Here is a 23,655-nt window from a genome sequence, read left to right on the forward strand (position 1 = left end):
ATGTCTGTTTACATGTATGTGTATGCAACACGGAAAGGTATATTACAGATTTCTTTAAAGTCTAGGAAATTCCTGATTAAACAACTATGTTTGTTATTTCATCTTAAAAGATTCCTTCCAGCTCTAAAATTGTGTGAATTTTACTTTGCCTTCTTTCACCACCTCCAGTGCTGAGTGCCTTAAGAAAAATACGTAACCTCAGCCACCTTTTGCACCATGCCAATATCTGTGTGCAATTTGTGAGGTATTTCTAAACAAGAGTTGGTATTTTGAGCAAAGGCCTTTTTCTCTAACCCTAACCTTAAACAAGGACCTACATGAGTAAAATCGGTCCTTTCGGTGGCTATCATCTTCGCCACTGGAAGCCAGGGGAAAGGTGTGAGGGAATGGTGCCCGCTGGATGGAGGGCAGCAGTAAGGTGAACTGATGGGGAATGGTACTGTGTCTGCAGCAGGTGTTCAAGTACCCAGAGAACTGGGTGTTCTCATTCTTCATCCTTTTTAGCCCATCTTACCCATTTATTTCCAGCTTACTTGGATGGTGGTCAGATGTAGTGAGAACTAGAACCTCAGCAGCTTGTTGAAAGACCCTTCAGCTTGTACCTATGTGCTCAGTGCTTGTGCCTGACATGAGCCGAGCAGGGTTGCTGACCCAGAGAATCCTTTTGCTATAGCTCCTTTTGTTTCTAGACTCTTCCTGGCACTCTGACTGACAGACTGATCTGAGAGGAAGAACTGCATCCTGTTTAGAAAGTCTAAACAAATCTGAGTAACATTTATACTAAAATCTGTATCCTGTAAACAGAGATAACACTTTTTAAAAGTGCTTCTGGAACATTTGAAAAAGGAAAAGACAGTAACCATCCCAAAGCATGTATTATACCATTCCAAAGCATGTATTATACACATAATATTCTGGTTTTGATGCCATAAAAATAATCAGAAAACAAAACCACCACTCAACCCACACCAAACAAATCTCATGGTAGGGATTTGAGGAAAAAAATGAAGGGGAATAAAAAAAAAAACAAAAGAGGAAAAATATCCTTTGCTATATAATTTTTGGGCCAAAGAGAAAAAAAAAGAACACCTAGAAAATAACAGTAATTACTACACTAATACAGCTCAATGATTCAGCTTAAGCAGTGATTCAAATGAAGTCCACATATTAAATCTCTTATTAACAATTAAGAAATAAAAAAAGGATGGCGGACGGGACAGACGTGTAGCCCACCTCTCCCAAGTCATCAGGTGAGAGGAAGAGGGGTCTGGACCTTTTCCCGACGTGGATTATTGGTGTGGACAGACAGCTGGAGACGTGCAGCGAATTGGCGGATTGCTGTATATGAGGTGTAATTTAAAACCATGGACTCTGTTGTAGAGATTTTCCCTGCTTGGCCATGCTGGCCGGTGGGTCCCTCCCTCGCGGAGGACAGCAGCCTGCAATTCCTAGCAAAACCCAATTGATGAAAATTTATTCCTGAGCCGAGTGTGGCACCCAAAAGGAGCCACTCAGAACCACAAGGAGCTAAGCAACCCAATGGAAAATTGAAGGGAAGTGATCCCGCCCAGGAAACAGACATTTTGAATTATCGGAAATGGCGGATACCTTCCCCCAGAACAACAGGAGTGATTAAATAGACCGGACCATTCCTGACAGGGAATATTGGAGTGGGCTGGCAGTTCAGGCTGTGCGGCGAACTGGCGGGTGGCTGGACACAAAAGTCCAGATTCAAAAGTGAGATTCTGAGCCACAAAAACTGAGGATAAGGTCTCCGTGCGCTGTAGCCGCGAGAGCCAGCAGCAGCCGCAGGTGCCAACACCCTCCACCACAGCCAGTTGCAGGAGAACGTGGGAGCAGAGTGGAAAGATTTGTGAAGCATGCACTCCTGCACTAAGTTGGGAGGTCGGATAGGAGTGCTGTCTGGAACAGAGCAGCTGAGGTTCCACAACAATCAGGTAATAAACTTTTACAGAAACTCCAAAATGGCAATTGGCCAGGTAGGGTGGTTACTGTGGTAACAGTATAAACTGTGAATTAGGTATAAGCCTGGGAACCACTCACAGTGCTACCTGGTGTCCAGAAAGTATATTGCATTATAAATATATTCCTATGAAAGTCGATCCCTACATCATACATATAGATGTATATTTCTACATACATACAAGAATAATATTTTTGTGATTGGTGCCTTTTTTTCCTTTTTTTTTCTTTTTTTCTCACCATTTCCTTGGAGGAGCTATTAATTTTTATTATTATATATATATATTTTATTTTTATTTTTTCTATTTTTAAATTTTTCTTTCTTCTTTTTTAACATTTTTATGAGCGCCACTTTTTTTTCCTTCTCACTTCCTCTTCTTCCCTCCTTATGGTTTCTGTTTGTTCATTTTGTTTGTATGTTTTTTACCTTTTTTTCCAATTATGTTACAATTCTCATTATTTTTATTGTAGTTTTTTTGTTGTTGTTGTTGTCTGTATGTCTATGTGTTTCTGATTGTTTGTGCATCTATGGGCTTGTGTGTTTGGTAGCCTTTTTATCTGTTTATTTGCTCAGTTGGTCTCAATGAGTTTGGTGTTTCAACCTGCAATTCTGAGCTCCCAGCACTCCCCTCCACTCTCACTCAGAGGTCTGGAGGCCTGTCCCCCAGGAGTCCAGATTCTTGGGTGATTTCTCGAGGGGTGTGGACAGGGCCTGGACTGCAACTGGTCAGTGCTGATTCTGTGGCACAGGAGTGAGGAGATGTTTGGCTGAGAGGGAATCACGCCAGAGCGGCAGTGCCCTGAGGTGCACAGCAACAGCCGTTTTCAGCAACAATAAGGCCCACACCCAGATAACCTGACCCACAACCCCTGTCTCCCTGGGCAAGCAGAGGAGGCCAGGCATCTTCTCAAATGGCAACCACTGCAGAGCAGATCTGGGACTGAAACATAGGCCATGTGAGTAAAGGGTTTGCCTGAGGTGGTACCGGCTTGGGTGGAGCACGGGGACTAGAAAACGCACGCGCAGAGCCGGGAAATTCCCAGAGCAGGGCCAACCCAGAGGACTGCTTTACTGAGCCTAAGACGCACCCAGCCCTCCGGGGATCATCAGCCTATAGACAAAGGAAAGCAGGAGGCTAGAGCTGACAGCTAACCGTGCTGTGAATAGAAACCTACAGGAGTAAAGATATGGCCTGAGGCACAGGTTCTGGGAACTCAGATCAGTTCCTCTTCTACAGAGGAATTTAGAAGGGACAGAAACAAACTCCCACAAAGTTGTTCTGTTCTGCTAGTAACATCAATCAGGGGCGGGGCTGGAACTGAGTGAACACCCCCCAGCCACCTGAGGTTGTCAGGCCTCATGGCCCCCTGCTGGATAGAGGCAGAGAGCAGTGGCCTGGCTGAGCAGATAGATTTCCTTGTGATTTAGGCAGGTGCAAACCTCTGGAGTATCTGCTCACTGGAGACAACTGGGTCACAGCCGTGCAGGGCTATCAGTGACTGGGTGTAGGAAAGGAGGCATCAACCTTCCCAGACTAATCTACTTGCTGGGTGGGTCCTTCTGACTTCACGGAGCACTGGAGCAAGTCATATTTGAGTTGTCACCAGCCCCTGTGATTCAGTTGCCAAAGACTTTGAAACACTCCCACCTGAGACAGGTGCTGAGACAGTTGATTTGGACCCTTTGAACTGAGCCAATCGCCTGAGGACTATTCAAGTGGTGCCCTGGTGTGTGGTAGCAGGAAGGTTTGATTCTCCTTTTCCAATTGTTGCCTGTGGGGGGTGGGGTGACTTAATTGCTGGTATTTCTCCACAGCTGAGACTTAACCCAGAGTAACTGTTTCACTAGGGTTGAACAGAGGCCAGCTGAAAAAAAGACAGAACCACTTAGCCCGACCACACCAAATAGGTCCCTAGTTTCTCAGGCCGTACCACTGTACAGGTACTCGACAAAGCTCCAGGGGAAAAGTCAAATGGTGTAAAGTAATCATGGGGTGGAATCAGCGGAAAACTCTGGTAACATGAATAACCAGAATAGATCAACTCCCCCAAGGAAAGATATGGCAGATGTAACTGAAGATCCCATTCATAAACAGCTGGCCGAGATGTCAGAAATCAAATTTAGAATTTGGATTGCAAACATGATTAATAGAATGGAAGAAATATTGGAATTGGAAATTTGAAGAGCAATTCAAAAGTCGGAATTAGAAATTCAAAAAGAAATTCAAAAGTTGTCTCAAGAATTTAATGAATTTAAAGACAAAACCACCAAAGATTTTGATACACTGAAGCAAGAATTTACAGCCCTCAAAGATCTGAAAAATACAGTAGAATCCCTCAGTAACAGAGTGCAGCAGGCAGAAGAAAGGATTTCTGACATTGAAGACAAAGCATTTGAATGCTCCCAAACTCTCAAAGAGGAAGAGAAATGGAGAGCAAAAATGGATCATTCTCTCAGAGAGCTCTGGGATATTTCGAAGAAGGCTAATATCTGCCTCACTGGAATCCCCAAAAGTGATAAAGTGGTCTTGCAAGGCACAAAGGCCCTTCTCCATGAAATTATGAGAGAGAATTTTCCAGACATGCCAAGAGATTCTGAAATTCAGACAGCAGACAGTTTCAGAACCCCAACACGACTCAATCTGAATAAGACATCCCCTAGGCATATCATAATTAACTTTACTAGTGTTAATATGAAGGAGAAAATTCTGAAAGCTGCCAGATGCAAGAAATCCATTACTTACAAAGGGAAGAATATTAGAATGACTGCAGATCTCTCTGCTGAAACCTTTCAAGCCAGAAGAGGGTGGTCATCGACTTTTAATCGCCTAAAGCAAAATAACTTTCAACCCCGGATCCTGTATCCAGCTAAACTGAGTTTCATTTATGATGGAGAAATTAAATACTTTAATGACATTCATATGTTGAAGAAATTTGCCATAACCAAACCAGCTCTTCAGGATATTCTCAGACCTATCCTCCATAATGACCAGCACTATCCTCTACCACAAAAGTAAACTCACTCAGAAACTTTTGATCAATCTCCATCTTCCACAATGGTGAAAGGATCAAAAATGTCCACTGGACTTTCCAAAAACACGATACCCAAAATTTTAGCAGTCTTATCAATATTCTCCATTAATGTGAATGGCTTAAACTGTACTCTAAAGAGGCACAGGTTAGCTGACTGGATACAAAAACTCAGGCCAGATATTTGCTGCATACAAGAGTCACATCTTACCTTAAAAGACAAATATAGACTCAGGGTGAAAGGATGGTCATCCACATTTCAGGCAAATGGTAATCAGAAAAAAGCAGGTGTTGCAATTCTATTTGCAGACACAATGGGCTTTAAACTAACAAAAGTTAAAAAGGATAAGAATGGTCATTTCATATTTGTTAAGGGTAATACTCAATATGATGAGATTTCATTATGAATATTTATGCACCCAACCAGAATGCGCCTCAATGTATAAGAGAAACTCTAACATACATGAGCAACTTGATTTCCTCCAGCTCCATAATAGTTGGAGATTTCAACACTCCTTTGGCAGTGTTGTATCGATCCTCCAATAAGAAGCTGAGCAAAGAAATTTTAGATTTAAACCTAACCATCCAACATTTGGATTTAACAGACATCTACAGAACATTTCATCCCAACAAAACTGAATACACATACTTCTCATCAGCCCACGGAACATACTCCAAAATCGATCACATCTTAGGTCACAAGTCTAACCTCAGTAAATTTAAAGGAATAGAAATTATTCCTTGCATCTTCTCGGACCACCATGGAATAAAAGTTGAGCTCAGTAACAAAAGGAATTTGCATACTCATACAAAAACATGGAAGTTAAATAACCTTATGCTGAATGATAGCTGGGTCAGAGAGGAGATTAAGAAGGAAACTGCCAAATTTTTGAAACAAAATGACAATGAAGACACGAATTATCAGAACCTCAGGGATACTGCAAAGGCACTCCTAAGAGGGAAATTTAGAGCACTGCAAGCCTTCCTCAAGAGAACAGAAAAAGAGGAAGTTAACAACTTAATGGGACATCTCAAGCAACTGGGAAAGGAAGAATATTCCAACCTCAAACTCAGTAGAAGAAAAGAAATAACCAAAATTAGAGCAGAATTAAATGAAATTGAAAACAAAAGAATTATACAACAGATCAATAAATCAAAAAGTTGGTTTTTGGAAAAGGTCAATAAAATAGATAAACCTTTGGCTAACCTAACCAGGAAAAAAAGAGTAAAATCTCTCATCTCATCAATCAGAAACGACAAAGATGAAACAACAACAGACTCCTCAGAAATTCAAAAAATCCTTAATGAATATTACAAGAAACTTTGTTCTCAGAAATATGAAAATCTGAAGGAAATTGACCAATACTTGGAAGCACGTCACCTTCCAAGACTTAACCAGAATCAAGTGAAAATGTTGAACAGGCCCATATCAAGTTCTGATATAGCATCTACCATACAAGATCTCCCCAAAAAGAAAAGGCCGGGACCAGATGGCTTCACGTCAGAATTCTGCCAAACCTTTAAAGAGGAACTAGTACCTATATTACTCAACCTGTTCCAAAATGTAGAAAAAGAAGGAAGACTACCCAACATGTTCTATGAAGCAAACATCACCCGGATCCCCAAACCAGGAAAAGACCCAACAAGAAAAGAAAATTATAGACCAATATCACTAATGAATATAGATGCAAAAATATTCAACAAGATCCTAACAAATGGAATCCAGCAACATATCAAACAAATTATACACCATGACCAAGTTGGTTTTATCCCAGGGTCTCAAGGCTGGTTTAATATACATAAATCTATAAGTATAATTCAGCACATAAACAAATTAAAAAACAAAGACCATATGATTCTCTCAATTGATGCAGAAAAGGCTTTTGATAATATTCAGCATCCCTTCATGATCAGAACACTTAAGAAAATTGGTATAAAAGGGACATTTCTTAAACTGATAGAGTCCACCTACAGCAAACCCACAGCCAATATTGTATTGAATGGAGTTAAACTGAAATCATTTCCACTCAGATCAGGAACCAGACAAGGCTGCCCATTGTCTGCACTGCTCTTTAACATTGTAATGGAAGTCTTAGCCATTGCAATTAGGAAAGAAAAGGCGATCAAGGGTATCCACATAGGGTCAGAAGAGATCAAACTTTCGCTCCTTGCAGATGATATTATTATATATCTAGAAAACACCAGGGATTCTACTACAAAACTCTTAGAAGTGATCAAGGACTACAGCAGCGTCTCAGGTTACAAAATCAACATTCATAAATCGGTAGCCTTTATATATACCAACAATAGTCAAGCTGAAAAAACAGTTAAGGACTCTATTCCATTCACAGTAGTGCCAAAGAAGATGAAATATTTGGGAGTTTATCTAACAAAAGACGTGAAAGATCTCTATAAAGAGAACTATGAAACTCTAAGAACAGAAATAGCTGAAAATGTTAACAAATGGAAAAACATACCATGCTCATGGCTGGAAAGAATCAACATTCTTAAAATGTCCATACTACCCAAAGCAATATACAATTTTATTGCAATCCCTATTAAAGCTCCACTGTCATACTTTAAAGATCTTGAAAAAATAATACTTTGTTTTATATGGAATCAGAAAAAACCTCGAACAGCCAAGACATTACTCAGAAATAAAAACAAAGCAAGAGGAATTATGCTAGCAGACCTGATTATACTATAAATCGATAGTGATCAAAACAGCATGGTACTGGCACAAAAACAGAGAAGTAGATGTCTGGGACAGAATACAGAAGCAAGAGATGAATCCAGTTACTTACTGTTATCTGATCTTTGATAAGCCAATTAAAAACATTCAGTGGGGAAAAGATTCCCTATTTAACAAATGGTGCTGGGTGAACTGGCTGGCAACCTGTAGAAGACTGAAACTGGACCCACACCTTTCACCATTAAGATAGACTCTCACTGGATTAAAGATTTAAAACTTAAGACAGAAACTATAAAAATGCTAGAAGAGAGTGCAGGGAAATCCCTTGTAGAAATTGGTCTGGGTGAGTATTTAATGAGGAGGACACCCCGGGCAATTGAAGCAGCTTCAAAAATACACTGGGACCTGATCAAACTAAAAAGCTTCTGCACAGCCAAGAACACAGTAAGTAAAGCAAGCAGACAGCCCTCAGAATGGGAGAAGATATTTGTAGGTTATGTCTCCAACAAAGGTTTAATAACCAGAATCCACAGAGAACTGAAACGTATAAGCAAGAAAAGAACAAGTGATCCCATTGCAGGCTGGGCAAGGGACTTGAAGAGAAACTTCTCTGAAGAAGACAGGTGCACAGCCTATAGACATACGAAAATATGCTCATCATCTTTAATCATTAGAGAAATGCAAATCAAAACTACCTTGAGATACCATCTAACTCCAGTAAGATTAGCCTATATCACAAAATCCCAAGACCAGAGATGTTGGCGTGGATGTGGAGAAAAGGGAACACTTCTACACTGTTGGTGGGAATGCAAATTAATACATTCCTTTTGGAAAGATGTTTGGAGAACACTTAGTGGTACAATTCAGCACGCATTCTTAAAAACATTTTAAGATCAGGTGATCGTAAAGTCTTAAGAACAATTAAAGATCAGCTGATACTCCTTCATATGATTAAATGTGTCCATCTCAACCCAGGTCATTATAGCCAACGTTATTTAACATTATTCTAGAAGTACTAGACAGCACAATTAAACAAGCTACAAAGAGGTAAGCAAACTGTAACAAAGGTTACATTATGCTTGCAGACATGATTGTGCAGATGGAAAAAAACACAAAATAATTAACTGAAATAATATTACAAACTATAAGAAAATAACTCTGTGGCTAGGTAGAAAATTAATTTAAATAAATCACTAGCCTTTATGCACACTAAAATTAGGTTAAATTATAAACAGAAAATTTTCATTAGTAATGACAATGAAAATGATGAAATTTGCTTAAAAAAACTCTTAAAAATGTATGAGATCTTTGTAAAGTAACAAATACATCTGAAAGAAACAACAACAAAAGACAAACAAACTGGCATCATTTTTAGACAGGGCACTATGATTTAGATAAGAAGCTTTAATATGATACTAATGCCAAATTTCCCTAACTTTATTTGTAAAACGAAAACTCTCTACAAAAGCAGTACCTATAGACTTGTTTGGTGGAACTCAACAAGTTGGTTCTAAAGTTCATGTGGAAAAATAAGTGAGAATACTTGAAACATTTTAAAATTACAGTTATTAAAACAATATAGGACTGATACGAAAAGGCAGATTCATTGAAGAGGATAGGATTAGAGGCTGGAAACACACCCAATATGAAAATTGACTTATAATAAAAGTTTCACTTCAAATTAGTAAGGAAAGGATGTATTATTTAATAAACAGCTTTGGGAAAACTAGGTAATCATATGAAAAAAAGTGAAACTCTAAATTTAGGGTAGACCAATGATTTAACTAAAAAAAATCAAGTAACAGAAATATTCAATTTTACTTTTAATAATCAAAAATTCTAATTATATATTTTTTCCCTTGAGAAAAGGTACAGAAAATGTATGCATAGTATGTTGTGATTTACATTATTATGCATGACATTTATATGTATGTGGATACGTTTACGTATGTATATGGCATTTCTGGAGATAGAAACAAGAATCTGGCATCAGTATGTGTCTCTTTGAAAGAGAACTAAAAGATGGGTGTTGGGGTAGAAGAGGAACTTACTTTTTACTGCCTGAACCAGGAAGATGTATTAATTAAAAAAAATCAAAACATATGCCAGAAAACAAAAACAAAACCCCTGTACTTGATAATATATTACTAGGAGGACTTAAAGATTAACTTGGTAATCCAAATTACTCCAGAATATTAGATAGGGGTCTGAAGTGTGAAAATAATATAAACAGAGAACTGTGTTACTTCATTTTGCAAGATGTATCAAGAGGCAGTTTTCTTTTTTTTTTTTGGTAGGGACAGTCTCACTTTGTTGCCCTCGGTAGAGTGCTGTGGTGTCACACAGCTCACAGCAACCTCCAACTCCTGGGCTTATGCGATTCTCTTGCCTCAACCTCCCGAGTAGCTGGGACTACAGGTGCCTGCCACAAAGCCCAGCTATTTTTTTGTTGCAGTTTGGCCAGGGCCGGGTTTGAACCTGCCACCCTCGGTATATGGGGCTGGCACCCTACCCACTAAGCCACAGGCGCTGCTCAAGAGGCTATTTTCTGGAAGGCAAAACAGTATTCACATTTTAAGAGAATTTTACCTTCCAGAATTCATATAAACTACTACCTTACTATACAGTAGTGGTTCTCAACCTATGGGTTGCGACCCCTTTGTAACAATGAAAATACATCCTGCATCTCAGATATTTACATTACGATTCATAACAGTAGCAAAATTACAGTTACGAAGTAGCAATGAAAATAATTTTATGGTTAGGGGTCACCACATGAGGAGTTGTATTAAAGGGTTGTGGCATTAGGAGGCATTAGGAAGGTTGAGAACCACTGCTATATGGTAAAGTAGTTTCATTTTTATTGTAGACACATTACATATTTTATGGCCTGAATTTGAATATGCACCAAAATTTAACAAAAATAAAGAACAGCTTTTGATTTAAAAAGTACCTCAAGGCAATAAAAAAAATCATTTTAATTTTTGATACATATTAAAACATTTTGGTCAGTTCCTCCTGACAGCATAACACGACAAATACACAAGACTGCAAACATGCTTTAAAATGACATTCAGCAAAGTACTTAAAAATTTAATAAATAGCAATAATCACACACAAATACATTTTTCATACTCAATCATCAAACTACTAAAATAGACAGCTAAAGAATAAATAAACAAGAATTGACAATAAAAAAATATGTGGGGGTATTGTAATTCACTCTACTTAAAAAGGGGGGATGATCCAAATGATTTAATTTTCTTTTCTTCAAGACTATAATATGATCCCCCATGAATAAAATATATTGAAAAAAGAATCACTCTACAATAATGTATTTTTTAAATATAACAAATAAATACGAAACCAGCAAAGCAATTTCAAGATAAAAATGCCCCCCGCCCAAGCTATGGAAATATATAGTCACTGTGGTAGCAAATAATAGTATTTAAAGTGATAGTGCTTATACACTAAACTCGTCTGAGACCTTGATATAATTTTAGTGCAAATCCCTGGGGTCCAATACAAGCATAACCCTGTATTAGGGAAAGACATTACCAGTTGGAACTTGTACAACTTTTGTACATATTTATAAAGTTCAAGCTTTAATGCATAGTAGAATATCTTCATCCGCTAAATTGTCAGTAAATAGAGATGAAAAAAGAAATGACTTGGGATTTTACCATTTGGTGTGTACTGTATTAGAGTATTAAAGTCAACATTAGAAAACCTATAAAAGAGTTTTGTTTTGTTAATTTGTCTAACTCTACCTATATTTCACATCACTGCATGTTAAACATAAGAAAAATTTTTAGAGAAAGTTTCTTTTTCCCCTTGACAAGCTCATATTATGATGAAATTCAGTAAGAGACAAATGTTATATAAATAAAAACATAGGTGAGTGTAAGCGGCTTTTTTGGTACATTAATAGCCTTAACATCTAATATATTGTTAAAAGATGTGTTGGCAAAAGCATAAAAGTTTCAATTAAAATAAGGTACTATTTTGTACAAACAAACCTTTTAACATAGGATAGATATAATGACAGTCAAACGAGTTTCAGCAGCCATGTTTCTACAGTGAACTACAGTACCAGGATAAAAACAATTAGAAACGAATGAAAGAACATTATTGAATATGAATACATAATGCATTTTTAGCTGCTAAAATAGTAAACTCTAAGTTCATAGAGTTACAAGTTAAATTTAACCATGCAGGCTAATATATAATAATAAGAAATAACCCTGCATCTTTTTTTGTTTTTAAACTAAAACTAGTTTAATTGTAAAGTTACAAAACAATAAATGGATATTGCTCCAACTTGTATACAATCTCTCTTAGGTGATTAGTACCTAACAAAGTAACAAAGCCTCATCATCACTTGTTTCATTTTTCAGTGTTGCTTCTAAGCAAGTCTCTGGTATCTGGGCAGTATGGACAATACCACAGTGCTCACAGGGGCCATCTTGAGTACTTGGCCTTACTCCAGGGTTTGTTGCATTATGCGGTTGTCTGAGTCCTTGTCCTTGATCTGAGGCAAGATCAAGAAGAGGCCTGGAGCAGTCATTCACATTGAAGTCTGAAGCTCCGTCAGAAACTGGAATTAGCATTTCAACATCATCATCATCTTCTCTTCCATTTACCCCATTATCAAGTTGTCTCAAAGGACTCTGGTTCTGATTTATGGAACTTGATCGCCCTAATGTGAAACGTACCCAGCGTAGCCCCTGAGTCATACGACTTAGCGCGCTTGTAAGCTGGTGACGTGCTGGACTCACACTTGGGGGTTCCACACTAGTCACATCCCTTCCAGTATCCGTGTGACCACTTCGGGTGCTATGAGCTGAGGAACTTGCACATGCGCCTACTGTTGCTTCTACTGCTGTTGTGGGAGGGACTTTTTGGGGCAGAGGAGCTGCAACCCCACCAGATGCTCCTGCTGTATCTCTTCTCTCATTTTCTGTGTCTGTATCATCAGACTCCACAGAAAACAAACTTCTGTGAGAATGATTTCTTTCAGGTTCTCTGCCATTACTTTGACTAGGGACAACCTCGTCTCCATCTGCTGAGACCAAAGCCAATGACCCTGAATGACGTGATCTTGCAAAATTAAAAATACGATTCCAAATGTTGCTGGATCTGCCTGCCATAGGAAGCCTGATTGAAGTGAATCCAAGCTGAGATCGTACAGCTAGCCTCAGGTTTTCCAAAACAGAAGCCTACAAATTAAGAAAAGATATTAAGATAGCTAATAGAGGTTTTAAGATGAAAACACTCTTACACTAAGAGTATTTTGCAGCTAAAAATTCTATTACTTGTTATTAGAGTCTGTGGAGGATGAATTAAACTCTTTCACCTATACAGGTATACTCCACTCACAAATCTAATCTATAACTTAAATCATTGCTCATGGGTTTGAAAATTTTGATATTTCATTGATATTTAATATCAAGTAGAATAGCTATTTTGTTTCAAAACCTCACAGAGTAATACAATCCTGACTGTACTAAAGTTAGAAAACAAAATTATTTGATACTTTTGTAACTAGAAAAGTAGAAGAACCTCTACCACAATTCGCTAAGTGACCTAAACAAATGTGAAAACCAGGCCCTTTACCTTTTATTTAAGAAAAATATAGAACAAATTAGATTTGATTTCTAAGGCTGAACCTTTACAGAACATGTGAAAATTATATCTCAGAGTTTGTTTTCAAGGATTTGTTGACTGAATGGTAATTTAATTATATTGTCACAAAGGAATTAATATATTTTTAAAAAAGTATATAAAACAGAAAATAATACAGAATAATAAAATATTTTTAATAAAATACATAAAACAGAAAATAAAGGACAGAAAACAAAAAAGCTAAAATATTAACTTGTTTTCAGCCAAATGGTATCTACACATTTAGATTTCTTTTCAATCTTTAAAGGTAAGTTTTATTTTCTACAGTTTAGTATTAGCCATAAATTATCATTATTATTTGAAAACTGATGTTTTTAATTAGTGGATATGAAAGGTAACTATATCGCTGAACTGAAACAAAAATCTTTTTTCTAGATGATTAAAAAAAATGAACATTAAATGAAATAGTCTTTAAGCTCCACCTAGTGGTTATAAAAAGGAGTATTCAAACGTGGTAACAACAGCTTTCATCATTTCGTTTTTAAAATATTGTATTTCCAGGAAAAAATGTTGAGTGGATATACTCTCCTCTTCAAATGATGATAGTTTCCCTTTGTCAAAACTCATACCTATTTCCCTTCCCCTCACAGAAAAAAAGAAAGGTAGAGAAAAGAAAGATGTGATATCCTATGTTCTCTACCTTTCCTTGTGAGTGAGTTTGCATTGTTTGTGCTTTCCAATAGTGTTGCAAACACAATTCATGGAAAGCTAATGTTCCTATCATAGGAACACTTCAAAATCCAGCTATAGTAAAGCAGGGATTATTAATAAGAAATACGGATATCAGCACACATGATATCCAAATTTATACAAATGAGTAAGATTTTTCACCGATTGAGGTACCTAACTATAAATTAAAAAAAAAAGTTCACATGCCCAATTAGCTTCAAGTTGCAAGGCTTTGTGTGAGCACTATGTTACCATGTGCAGCAATGAACAAAAGACTCTTCAGATATCCTTCCACGTGCACCACATGTACATATCAGTACAGTAAGCCTTGTTCCTGATGTTAACCTCCTCCATATGTTGGTTGACCTTCTACTGTATTTAATACTGACTTTAACTTTTAGTTTGTCATAGTGATGTGAAGCTCTCTACTTAGTTAAAAATCTGTACAATTAAAAGACTGCCAAACTGGGCTGGGTGCAATGGCTCACACCTTTAATCCCAGCACTCTGGAAGGCCAAAGCGGTGGACTGCCTGATCTCACAAGGGCAAGGGCCAGCCTGAGCAACAGTGAGACTCCAGCTCTAAAAATAACTGGGCATTGTGGTGGGTGCTGGTAGTCCCAGCTACTGGGAGGCTGAGGCAAGAGGATCATTTGAGCCCAAGAGTTTAAGGTTGCTGTGAGCTATGATGCGATAGCACTCTACCCAGGGCATGACAAAGTGAGACTCTCATAAAAAAAAAAAAAAAAATTGCCAAACTAGGGAGGTGCCGCCTGTGGCTCAGTGAGTAGGGCGCCGGCCCCATATACCGAGGGTGGCGGGTTTGAAGCTGGCCCTGGCCAAACTGCAACAAAAAAAATAGCCAGGAGTTGTGGCGGGTGCCTGTAGTCCCAGCTACTCCAGAGGCTGAGCCAAGAGAATCGCCTAAGCCCAAGAGCTGGAGGTTGCTGTGAGCTATGATGCCACAGCACTCTACCAAAGGCGACAAAGTGAGACTCTGTCTCTAAAAAAATAAAAAATAAAATTGTACATGTCTATTAAAAAAAGATTGCCAAACTAACATTAGATTTATAATAATCACATGAATGTTTTAGGAATATTTTATATACTTCTTCAGCTCATGTAGCAGAAAGCATTTTTATTTTGATGAGATAATAAATTACACGATTATTTTTCTTTTTTAAAATTGCCGTGGGAATTTTGATAATCTGTTACTACAAATTTACCAAATTTGAGAGTACAATCTCATTGAATGAATAAAATGTAATTTTCTATTTATAAACATACTTTAAAATGTTGAAGCAAAATTTCCACACAAGGGTAAATTATAACCCTAGAAAATGGGGTAGTAAAGAATTTAACCTTACCCAAATCCTTGGCTTCTGGGACGTAATCTCTAAACCCGTGAAATATCTCTCCTGACAGAGGTATTCAGGTGAGAATATCTGGGGGTGGGGGGAGGTGTTGGACCACTCTAGTAACACTGTGATTTGGGACAGAGTCTCTTAGCCACACCAACAGTGAGACACAGGGTGGGGGCTTTGGGCCAATCTCTGAAGGGGTTAGAGCAGGGGTATCCAACCCTTTTTCTTTTCTGCTGCACACTGAAACAGTAAGAGCTGTTAAAGAGCACACATTAAATACAGAAACACTAATGAAAGCCAATGAGCAAAAGAAAAGGTTCGTGTGCACTTTTTGTGATATCCAACATCAAAGATAAACAAAACAGTCCTCAAATAATCTATATGCAGCCTGCAGGTTGGACACTCCTAGGCCAGTGATTGAGATTAGCTACATGTGCAATCAATCAAGTCTATGAGATAGAACCCCAGTAAAAACTCTGGACACCAAGACCTAGGTAAGCTTCCCTGGTTGGTAATACGCCATACATATTGCCACATATCTGTGTACACAGAATAATACTTTCCTATATCTATGGGAAAAGACAACTGGTAGAATGATATTTAGTACCTTCATGAACTCTATCTGCATTTTTTCCTTTGGATGATTTTAATCTGTATTGTTTCACTGTAGTGAACAGTAACCATGAGTAAACAGCTTTTAGTGAGTTCTATGAATCCTTTTGATGAACTATCAAACATAAGGGTGATATTGGGGAGCCCCTTGAATTTGCAAGGGGCTTTGGAGTGAGGGTAACCTTGTGTGGAATGTGTTCCCTCTAACCTCACAGAGTTTAGGAATGGGTAGGAGACAGTGGAATTAACCATGGTCTAATTCCTACTAAAAAAGGAACCTTCCTCATAAGACCAATCGATATAAATAAACCAGAAATTTCAATCAGTGCAACTTCTGAATTACTCAGTTAGCAATTTATATCAAGAGAAATGTTTTAAAAATACAAATTCTCACCAAAATTTCCTAAAAGATTCAAATAAGGTGACAGACTGTAATCAGAATTCTCATTTACCAAAAAGGAAATGTTTTTCCATTTGAACAAAATTAAATCACTGGGAAAACAATGTTTACAATTTTTTCTTAGTTCTAATACTAGAAACAATTTTTATAAATATGTCTAGATGAATTTACACATCTAGACATTTTAGTCAGACTAAAATAAATGCTAGTACATTTTTAAGCACTGAAAAAGAAATTTAAAAAAATGCTTAGAAATTTAAAGAATTCAGGAATATTAATAAAGAATGAAGTTACCACATAGGAAAATGATACAAATTCTTAAACACTATAAAATCCAGCTTGGCATCTTCCCCTTGTAATGTAAAAATGTTAACTTCATTTCAATTACTTTTACTTATAACTGGCCATTTAGTATGCTATAATATATTAACAACATTCATTTTAGTATTCCTTATTGAATTAATCAAATGTTCAGTTCAAGTAGAAAATAATTTTCCAAATCTACTTTTAAATTTTAATGTACTAAATTATTATTATTATTTTTTTTTTTTTGTAGAGACAGAGTCTCACTGTACCGCCCTCGGGTAGAGTGCCGTGGCGTCACACGGCTCACAGCAACCTCTTAACTCTTGGGCTTACGCGATTCTCTTGCCTCAGCCTCCCGAGCAGCTGGGACTACAGGCGCCCGCCACAACGCCCGGCTATTTTTTTTTGGTTGCAGTTTGGCCGGGGCTGGGTTTGAACCCGCCACCCTCGGCATATGGGGCTGGCGCCCTACTCACTGAGCCACAGGCGCCGCCCGAGTACTAAATTATTTTAAACAGTAAGATGCTTAAGAATTGCACAACCTAATTAGAGAAATGAAAAATGCTTTTTTTGAGGGAGGGGGTTTGAGACAGAGTCTCCAGCTGTCACCCTGGGTAGAGTGCTGTGGCATCACAGCTCACAGCAACCTCAAACTCTTGGGCTTAAGTGATTCTCTTGCCTCAGCCTCCCAAGCAGCTGGGACTACAGGCGCCCGCCACAATGCCTGGCTATTTTTTTCTTTTTTTTAGTTGCAGTTGTCATTGTTGTTTAGCAGGCCCGGGTTGGGTTTGAACCCATCACCCTCGGTGTATGTGGCTGGCGCCCTGCTGACTGAGCTACGGGTGCCACACAAAAATACTTTTGTATTTTGTAGTATTTGTTAAAATACAACAAAAATTACGATTTCAAATCTTTTCCATGTATTTAAATCCTTGATTTGACTGCAAAAATTAGACATAGTCAAGGGTCCTTGCTTTATCAGATATGCAGGCACAAAGAGGTACTGAAATAAAAATCAAAATTACAACATACCTGGTTAGGTGAACAAACAGGAAAATCTTCAACTGGTGGAATTAAACCCTGAGCTATCAATTGTCCATAAGAGGGGGGGGCTTCTCTTCTTAACAATTCTGCTTCCACTCTTGACAACTGTGTTTCAAATGATCTTTGAGAGTAGACAGGAATAAAAAGGGTTAAAAACAGCAAGCCAAAAAGTAATTTTTTATTGTCAACAATTAAAACAATCTGAATCTTAGTATATTCAATCGTTCAGCTAACATTTACTGAATATACACATTATGCTTACTGTCCTCATGGTATTTTACACCAGTAGAACCTTGGATCACCAAGTTTTACTAAATTGAAAAATTCCTATAAAAGGTTAAAAAAAAAATACTAGGTATTTAAACTCCTAAGAATATTTAAGGGAAGGGGAGTTCAGACTTTAGGTGGCAGTATTGGAAACTCTCAGAAGATATTTCAGTCCACCACATTTATTTTTCAGATAAGAAAGAGTGAAATGAGTCACCAATACACTTTCTGCAATAGTTGGTTCTTGAGCTCGAGACCTCTGGCTCTTCATTGTGCTCATTTGTTGTAATGTGGCAAAAAGTTTTCTGGCTATTTATATTTGTCCCCCAAACAGACGCAGTAATATTTATTTTGATAATGTGCATCTGTGTGCCTCAATTATCTTAGCTGGCTAGTATGTAAAGTTCTTTTTTTTTTTTTTTTGTAGAGACAGAGTCTCACTTTATGGCCCTCAGTAGAGTGCCATGGCACACACAGCTCACAGCAACCTCCAACTCCTGGGCTTAGGCGATTCTCTTGCCTCAGCCTCCCAAGTAGCTGGGACTACAGGAGCCCACCACAACGCTCGGCTATTTTTTGGTTGCAGTTCAGCCGGGGCCGGGTTTGAACCCGCCACCCTCGGTATATGGGGCCAGAGCCTTACCGACTGAGCCACAGGTGCCGCCCGTAAAGTTCTTTGTTAAATCTATTATTATTTGTAATTCTCCTGGGACTGAAGGTCACTGTCACTATAATAGCCTTCTAGGGGACATCTCTGTCATTAACTTCTTCCATGTCCAATTTACTCTGCACCACACTAAAAACTATTCTTGTGGAAGGTCATGTTTTATTTTTGGCTTAGGGTGGTACTATGTTGCCCAAGCTTGTCTCAAATTTCTGGGCTCAGGTGATCCTCCTGCCTTAGCCTCTCACACTCACCTTGAAGGTCACCCTTTAATGGCTAACCACTTCTTATTGAACTGAGGACTCTGAAGTGTGGCTCTCAGGTGTTCTAGTCTAGTCCTTCCTAGGCTCCAGATAAAGTGAATTATGTACTTCCATCTAAGCACACTGAGCATTCCTACTTCTATGTATTTTCCCAGACTATTAACCATAACAGCTTTTCCCTATCTATATTTTACTCATACCAAATGGCACCTCTCCAGGTAAAGCCTGTCCATTACCCTTCCTTAGATATGGTGGTTTCTGACTTTTGTATCACTGTTTTATAGCTCTTACAGCACTTGTACCAATTTCTTCTTCCTAACTGTAAATTGCTTGTGATGATACGCTTTATTCATTTTTATACTCACTTGCATAGTGCTTTGAACATAGTAAGTTCCCAAATATCTGTAATTATTGAACTAATATTTATGAAAGTACAGGTTAGAACACTGCAACTGAGAGCAGCCACTTACAAAATTCCTATGAAACAGATTAATTTGAAAACAGGAGCTGGTAAATACACAGGCTTTTCTTACAATTCTTGAGTATTTAGTTGTAATGTGTTCAGCCTTTTGAGTCTTGGGGTTCTCACACTAATTTACATATCGTAAATAAGTCTTTGCTCATTTCTAAACTAATATAACAAAAATATATTGCTAAGGGCGGTGCCAGTGGCTTAGTGGGTAGGGCGCCAGGATAGCAGGTTCGAACTCGACCCCAGCCAAGCCAAACTGCAACAAAAAATAGCCGGGCATTGTGGCGGGTGCCTGTAGTCCCAGCTACTCCCGAGGCTGTGGCAAGAGAATTGCCTAAGCCCAGGAGTTGGAGGTTCTGTGAGCTGTGACGCCAGAGCACTCTACCAAGGGCAATAAAAGTGAGACTCTGTTTCTAAAAAAAAAAAAAAAAAAAACAACAAAGTAGGTAATGGGTATGAAATAAACTGGTTTATACTTTATAAAAAATATATATATATATATAAAAATATATATTGCTAATCACATAAAAGAACTTGTTTCAATATTTGGACCTGCTTTTACCTTAGAAAGCATAATCATTATGGTTCTGTCTTCATACTGACCTTCGTTCAAACATTCTCAGAGAATAAAGTTTACAAGTACACCCCAACGCAATGACAAGTAACAGGCCACAGATAAGACTTCCTATGACAGCTGCAGTGATGACTCTGGTAGGCACAATTACTGGGCAATTCTCCTCATCGCTGCCATCACCACAGTCATCTTGAGAATCACACACCCAGCTTTCAAACACACAACGATTATTTTTACAATGGAAATTTCCTGGCTGGCAAAAAAAGCAGTTTTTTTCATCAGAGCCATTTGGGCAATGGTTCTGGTAGTTGCAGCGATCAGAACGAGGATAACAGACACCATTTCTGGAACATGGAAATTCTTCCTTTTGGCACATGGTACAATTGATTTCATCTCTTCCATTTGGGCAATGCCAATACCCATCACAACGCTGCTGTTCAGTGTAACACCCCCAGTTACCACCACAGGGTATTTCCCATGGCAAACAGAAGCCATCTACTTGATAAGTAGCATTAAATCCCCTTGCAGCATTTACTTTATCAGCACAAAAATGCACTCTTATCTGTCCAGAAGAAGAAACAACTGTAAGAGGTGCATGAGAATCAAAAGCAGTTAACACACGCAAAAGCTTGCGTGGATTCTCTTCTAATCCATCATAGATTTTGACATAATCACCATAACCAGTACCATCAAGTTTAAAGTCAGTGAAGCGCAAAATAACTTTACGATGATCACCAGTGTCTATTAACCAGGTGCAATTACTTCCAGGAGGATAAAAGTCTGGATAATTGGGAGAATTAAAAGTACCATAAAAATATTTTAACCACTGCCCACAAGTTGGCACATCACAGTCTATCTCGTCTCCTAGGTCAAGGCAGTCAATGTTCCCATCACATTTTAAAGATTCGGGGAGGCAAGTGTAAACTTTGGTAAAACGGGATAGACACTGGAACTGGTTGTAGGCGCAGGGTTGAAAAGAAGCAGCTGTTGGAGAATTAGCTTCTGTGGCACAGATCTCTTCATCAGAGCTATCTCCACATTCATCCATGTTGTTACATTTCCAGGCTTCTGGTATACACTTTCCATTACCACAACGAAACTGATCACAAGCACAGTTTGGTTCCTCAGATTTCCCTGAGAAGATGTGTGTAGAAGGGAGATAAAAAGGAAATGATAAAAAACATACTCCTCAAAAGACAAGTGGTATTTTTATAATAAATGTTAATTAAGCACAAAGGGTTAAAAGAAAGTCTTGCTTTAAAAATCAGGTTAAATTCTAATAAAAAATTAGTACTGGCACACTAATTCAACAATTCAATTTCTTAAATGACTATTGTCCATAAAGATCCTTGCATTGTGATCTAAAGAGAGAAAGGACAAATTCTATTCTTGCAGAGAGCTATTTTACTATAGAACATTGAGTAAAACAAAAGATACGCAAGTCAATAAGATGCATAAAAAATTTTAAATAAATTGCTGTATAGACAGCATTAAATAATAGACATTTTAAAATAAAAAATAATTTATCCATGATCATCTTTTCAAATTGTTTCATATACTTTTCTAGTTCTTATCTATATATTTATGTGGATACAATATTTTGATATGTATATCAGTCTATTTTGCAAGTACATTATTAACACTCAAACTTTTGCTAAGATTATATCACGAGATTAATTTATACTATTTATGTTTCATGTAATCATAATATAATACTTTCATCTTATGATTTTGTTTTAGCACAACTGTAAAATATTGCATGATCTGAGCTAAAGGTATAAATTTATTCACCAAAATAAACAGAAGAGAGAAAAAAATTGGGGTGCCTATAGAACTCTAATTACTTTAGTGAACCTTCCTAAATATATAACAATGAAGGAGGGAAAGACAACCAAATAATATTAGATTCCTACGGTCCTCAAATTGATAATGTTAGGCAGTAGTTATTTCTCCACTAAAAACTTATTTATTGATAAAGAGGTGACAGAAATGTGTTTCAAAAACTATATAAATAGTAAAAAGATGAAAAAATTTTTAACAAGAAATATACATAAGTCATGTTCTGAATTTCTGTGATCTTGTCACTCTTTCTGGGTACAGTTTGAGAAAGCAAAAGAATGAACTTCTTCTGAGACTATGATCTATAAAGGTGAAATTCATTATGTCTTTTCTTTGCAAGTATGAAAACAATGGCAATTCATACAAAATACATTCTGAAATAACTTCCAGAATATAGGTAAGCACTTGAGGGAAAAAAAAGCTACTTTTTAAATAAATTTATTTAAGATGTTTATAAAGAAAATTAACCTTAATTGATAAAATTAATCATTTTTTTAGAGCTACATACAGCACCTTTTGGAAATTCAGTTCTAGAGCATCTAACTTTAGCTTCTAACAGTTCAGTCTCAGCTGCCTTGAGGGGTTAGTCTATAATTAAAGGGACATTGTTTAGAGCAGGTGTCCTCAAACATTTTAAACAGGAGGCCAATTCACTGTCCCTCAGACCGCTGGAGGGCCAGATTATAGTTTAAAAAGAAAACTATGAACAAATTCCTATGCACACTGTACATATCTTATTTTGAAGTAAAAAAACAAAACGGCAACAAATACAATCACACTGCCTCATGTGGCCCTGGGGCCGCAGTTTGAGGACCCCTGGTTTAGAAGATCAGCTCTGAAGTGACTTGAACAATTAATACCATGGAATTTGGTTCAGTATCTTTCTTCTCATTTAAAAACACACCTGAAAAATATGCCAGTCTGAAACCCTTTCTTGATATACTGTCATCTGAATGAAACCTGATCCAGACGTGGTCTTCTGAAGAGATATATGGAGGCGGAACTGTGGAACCACAAGCTCTGTAACTTTCAATGTTCTTGTATGTTTCTATTGTCAACCAATCCAAGCTGCACCTTCTGGACCCTTGAATATCAAAATCTTGAAAACTACAATAAAAAAAAATTAAAAATGGCTATTAAAAAAGCAATTTTAGAAAAAATTCATAATACAATGTAACTGAGGACATTCTCACAAGCATCCACATTCATTGATTCTCCTGGGTTTCCCAGGCATATGACCCCATATCATTACTAAATAATAATACTGCCTCTATGTTCCTCATCTCTTCCCCAGATTCTAAAACTTCTTCATAAGTAATGCTAGATTCCAAAATAATGCTAAAAAACAGGTGACAGTTGGTACTTTTTCCTTTCTGTCCTGAGTGTGTTTATTAGAAAGGACCACTTTCTAATTCAGAACATCTCAATTGTGCTGTGTTTAAATCAGAATCACCACTCCACAGTCTGGTGAACTGAAGTATACACAAACAAAGTTAGCCTTCTCTTAAATTGGATTGATTCATCAGCTTACTTAATGAAAAATTTATAGCTTATATTTTTAGGAGGGCAAATAGCAGAAATCTGAGCAAAGTAAAATGATTTGAAATAAACAAACAAAAATCTACCATTTTCAGGGAAAATTACCTTAGTTTGAGAATACTCTTTTACATAAATCACTTTATAGCCAAACATTATCTTGTAGTTAATAAAATATGGGCGTAAGCATAGGGCAAAAACATCAAATAAATAAAAGTACATACAAAATCTGTCACTACTTATGAAAAAAGAAACC

General features: G+C 37.5%; 1 protein-coding gene across 2 annotated transcripts in view; it reads right to left on the reverse strand.

Moving 5' to 3' along the window:
• Positions 1 to 10,646: 10,646 nt before the first annotated feature.
• Positions 10,647 to 23,655, reverse strand: part of LRP12 (LDL receptor related protein 12) — a 74,028-nt gene continuing 61,019 nt past the window's right edge. For both annotated transcript variants that reach the window (XM_053559395.1, XM_053559394.1), the window contains 4 exons: positions 22,768 to 22,970; positions 20,054 to 21,158; positions 17,773 to 17,905; positions 10,647 to 12,924 (listed from right to left, as the gene is read on the reverse strand). In XM_053559395.1, coding sequence (XP_053415370.1) covers positions 12,058 to 12,924; positions 17,773 to 17,905; positions 20,054 to 21,158; positions 22,768 to 22,970 — 2,308 coding nt within the window. In that variant the 3' untranslated portion in view covers positions 10,647 to 12,057. The remainder of the gene's footprint in view (positions 12,925 to 17,772; positions 17,906 to 20,053; positions 21,159 to 22,767; positions 22,971 to 23,655) is intronic.

The sequence above is a fragment of the Nycticebus coucang genome, chromosome 13 (genome assembly GCF_027406575.1).
Source record: "Nycticebus coucang isolate mNycCou1 chromosome 13, mNycCou1.pri, whole genome shotgun sequence".
NCBI lineage: Eukaryota > Metazoa > Chordata > Mammalia > Primates > Lorisidae > Nycticebus > Nycticebus coucang.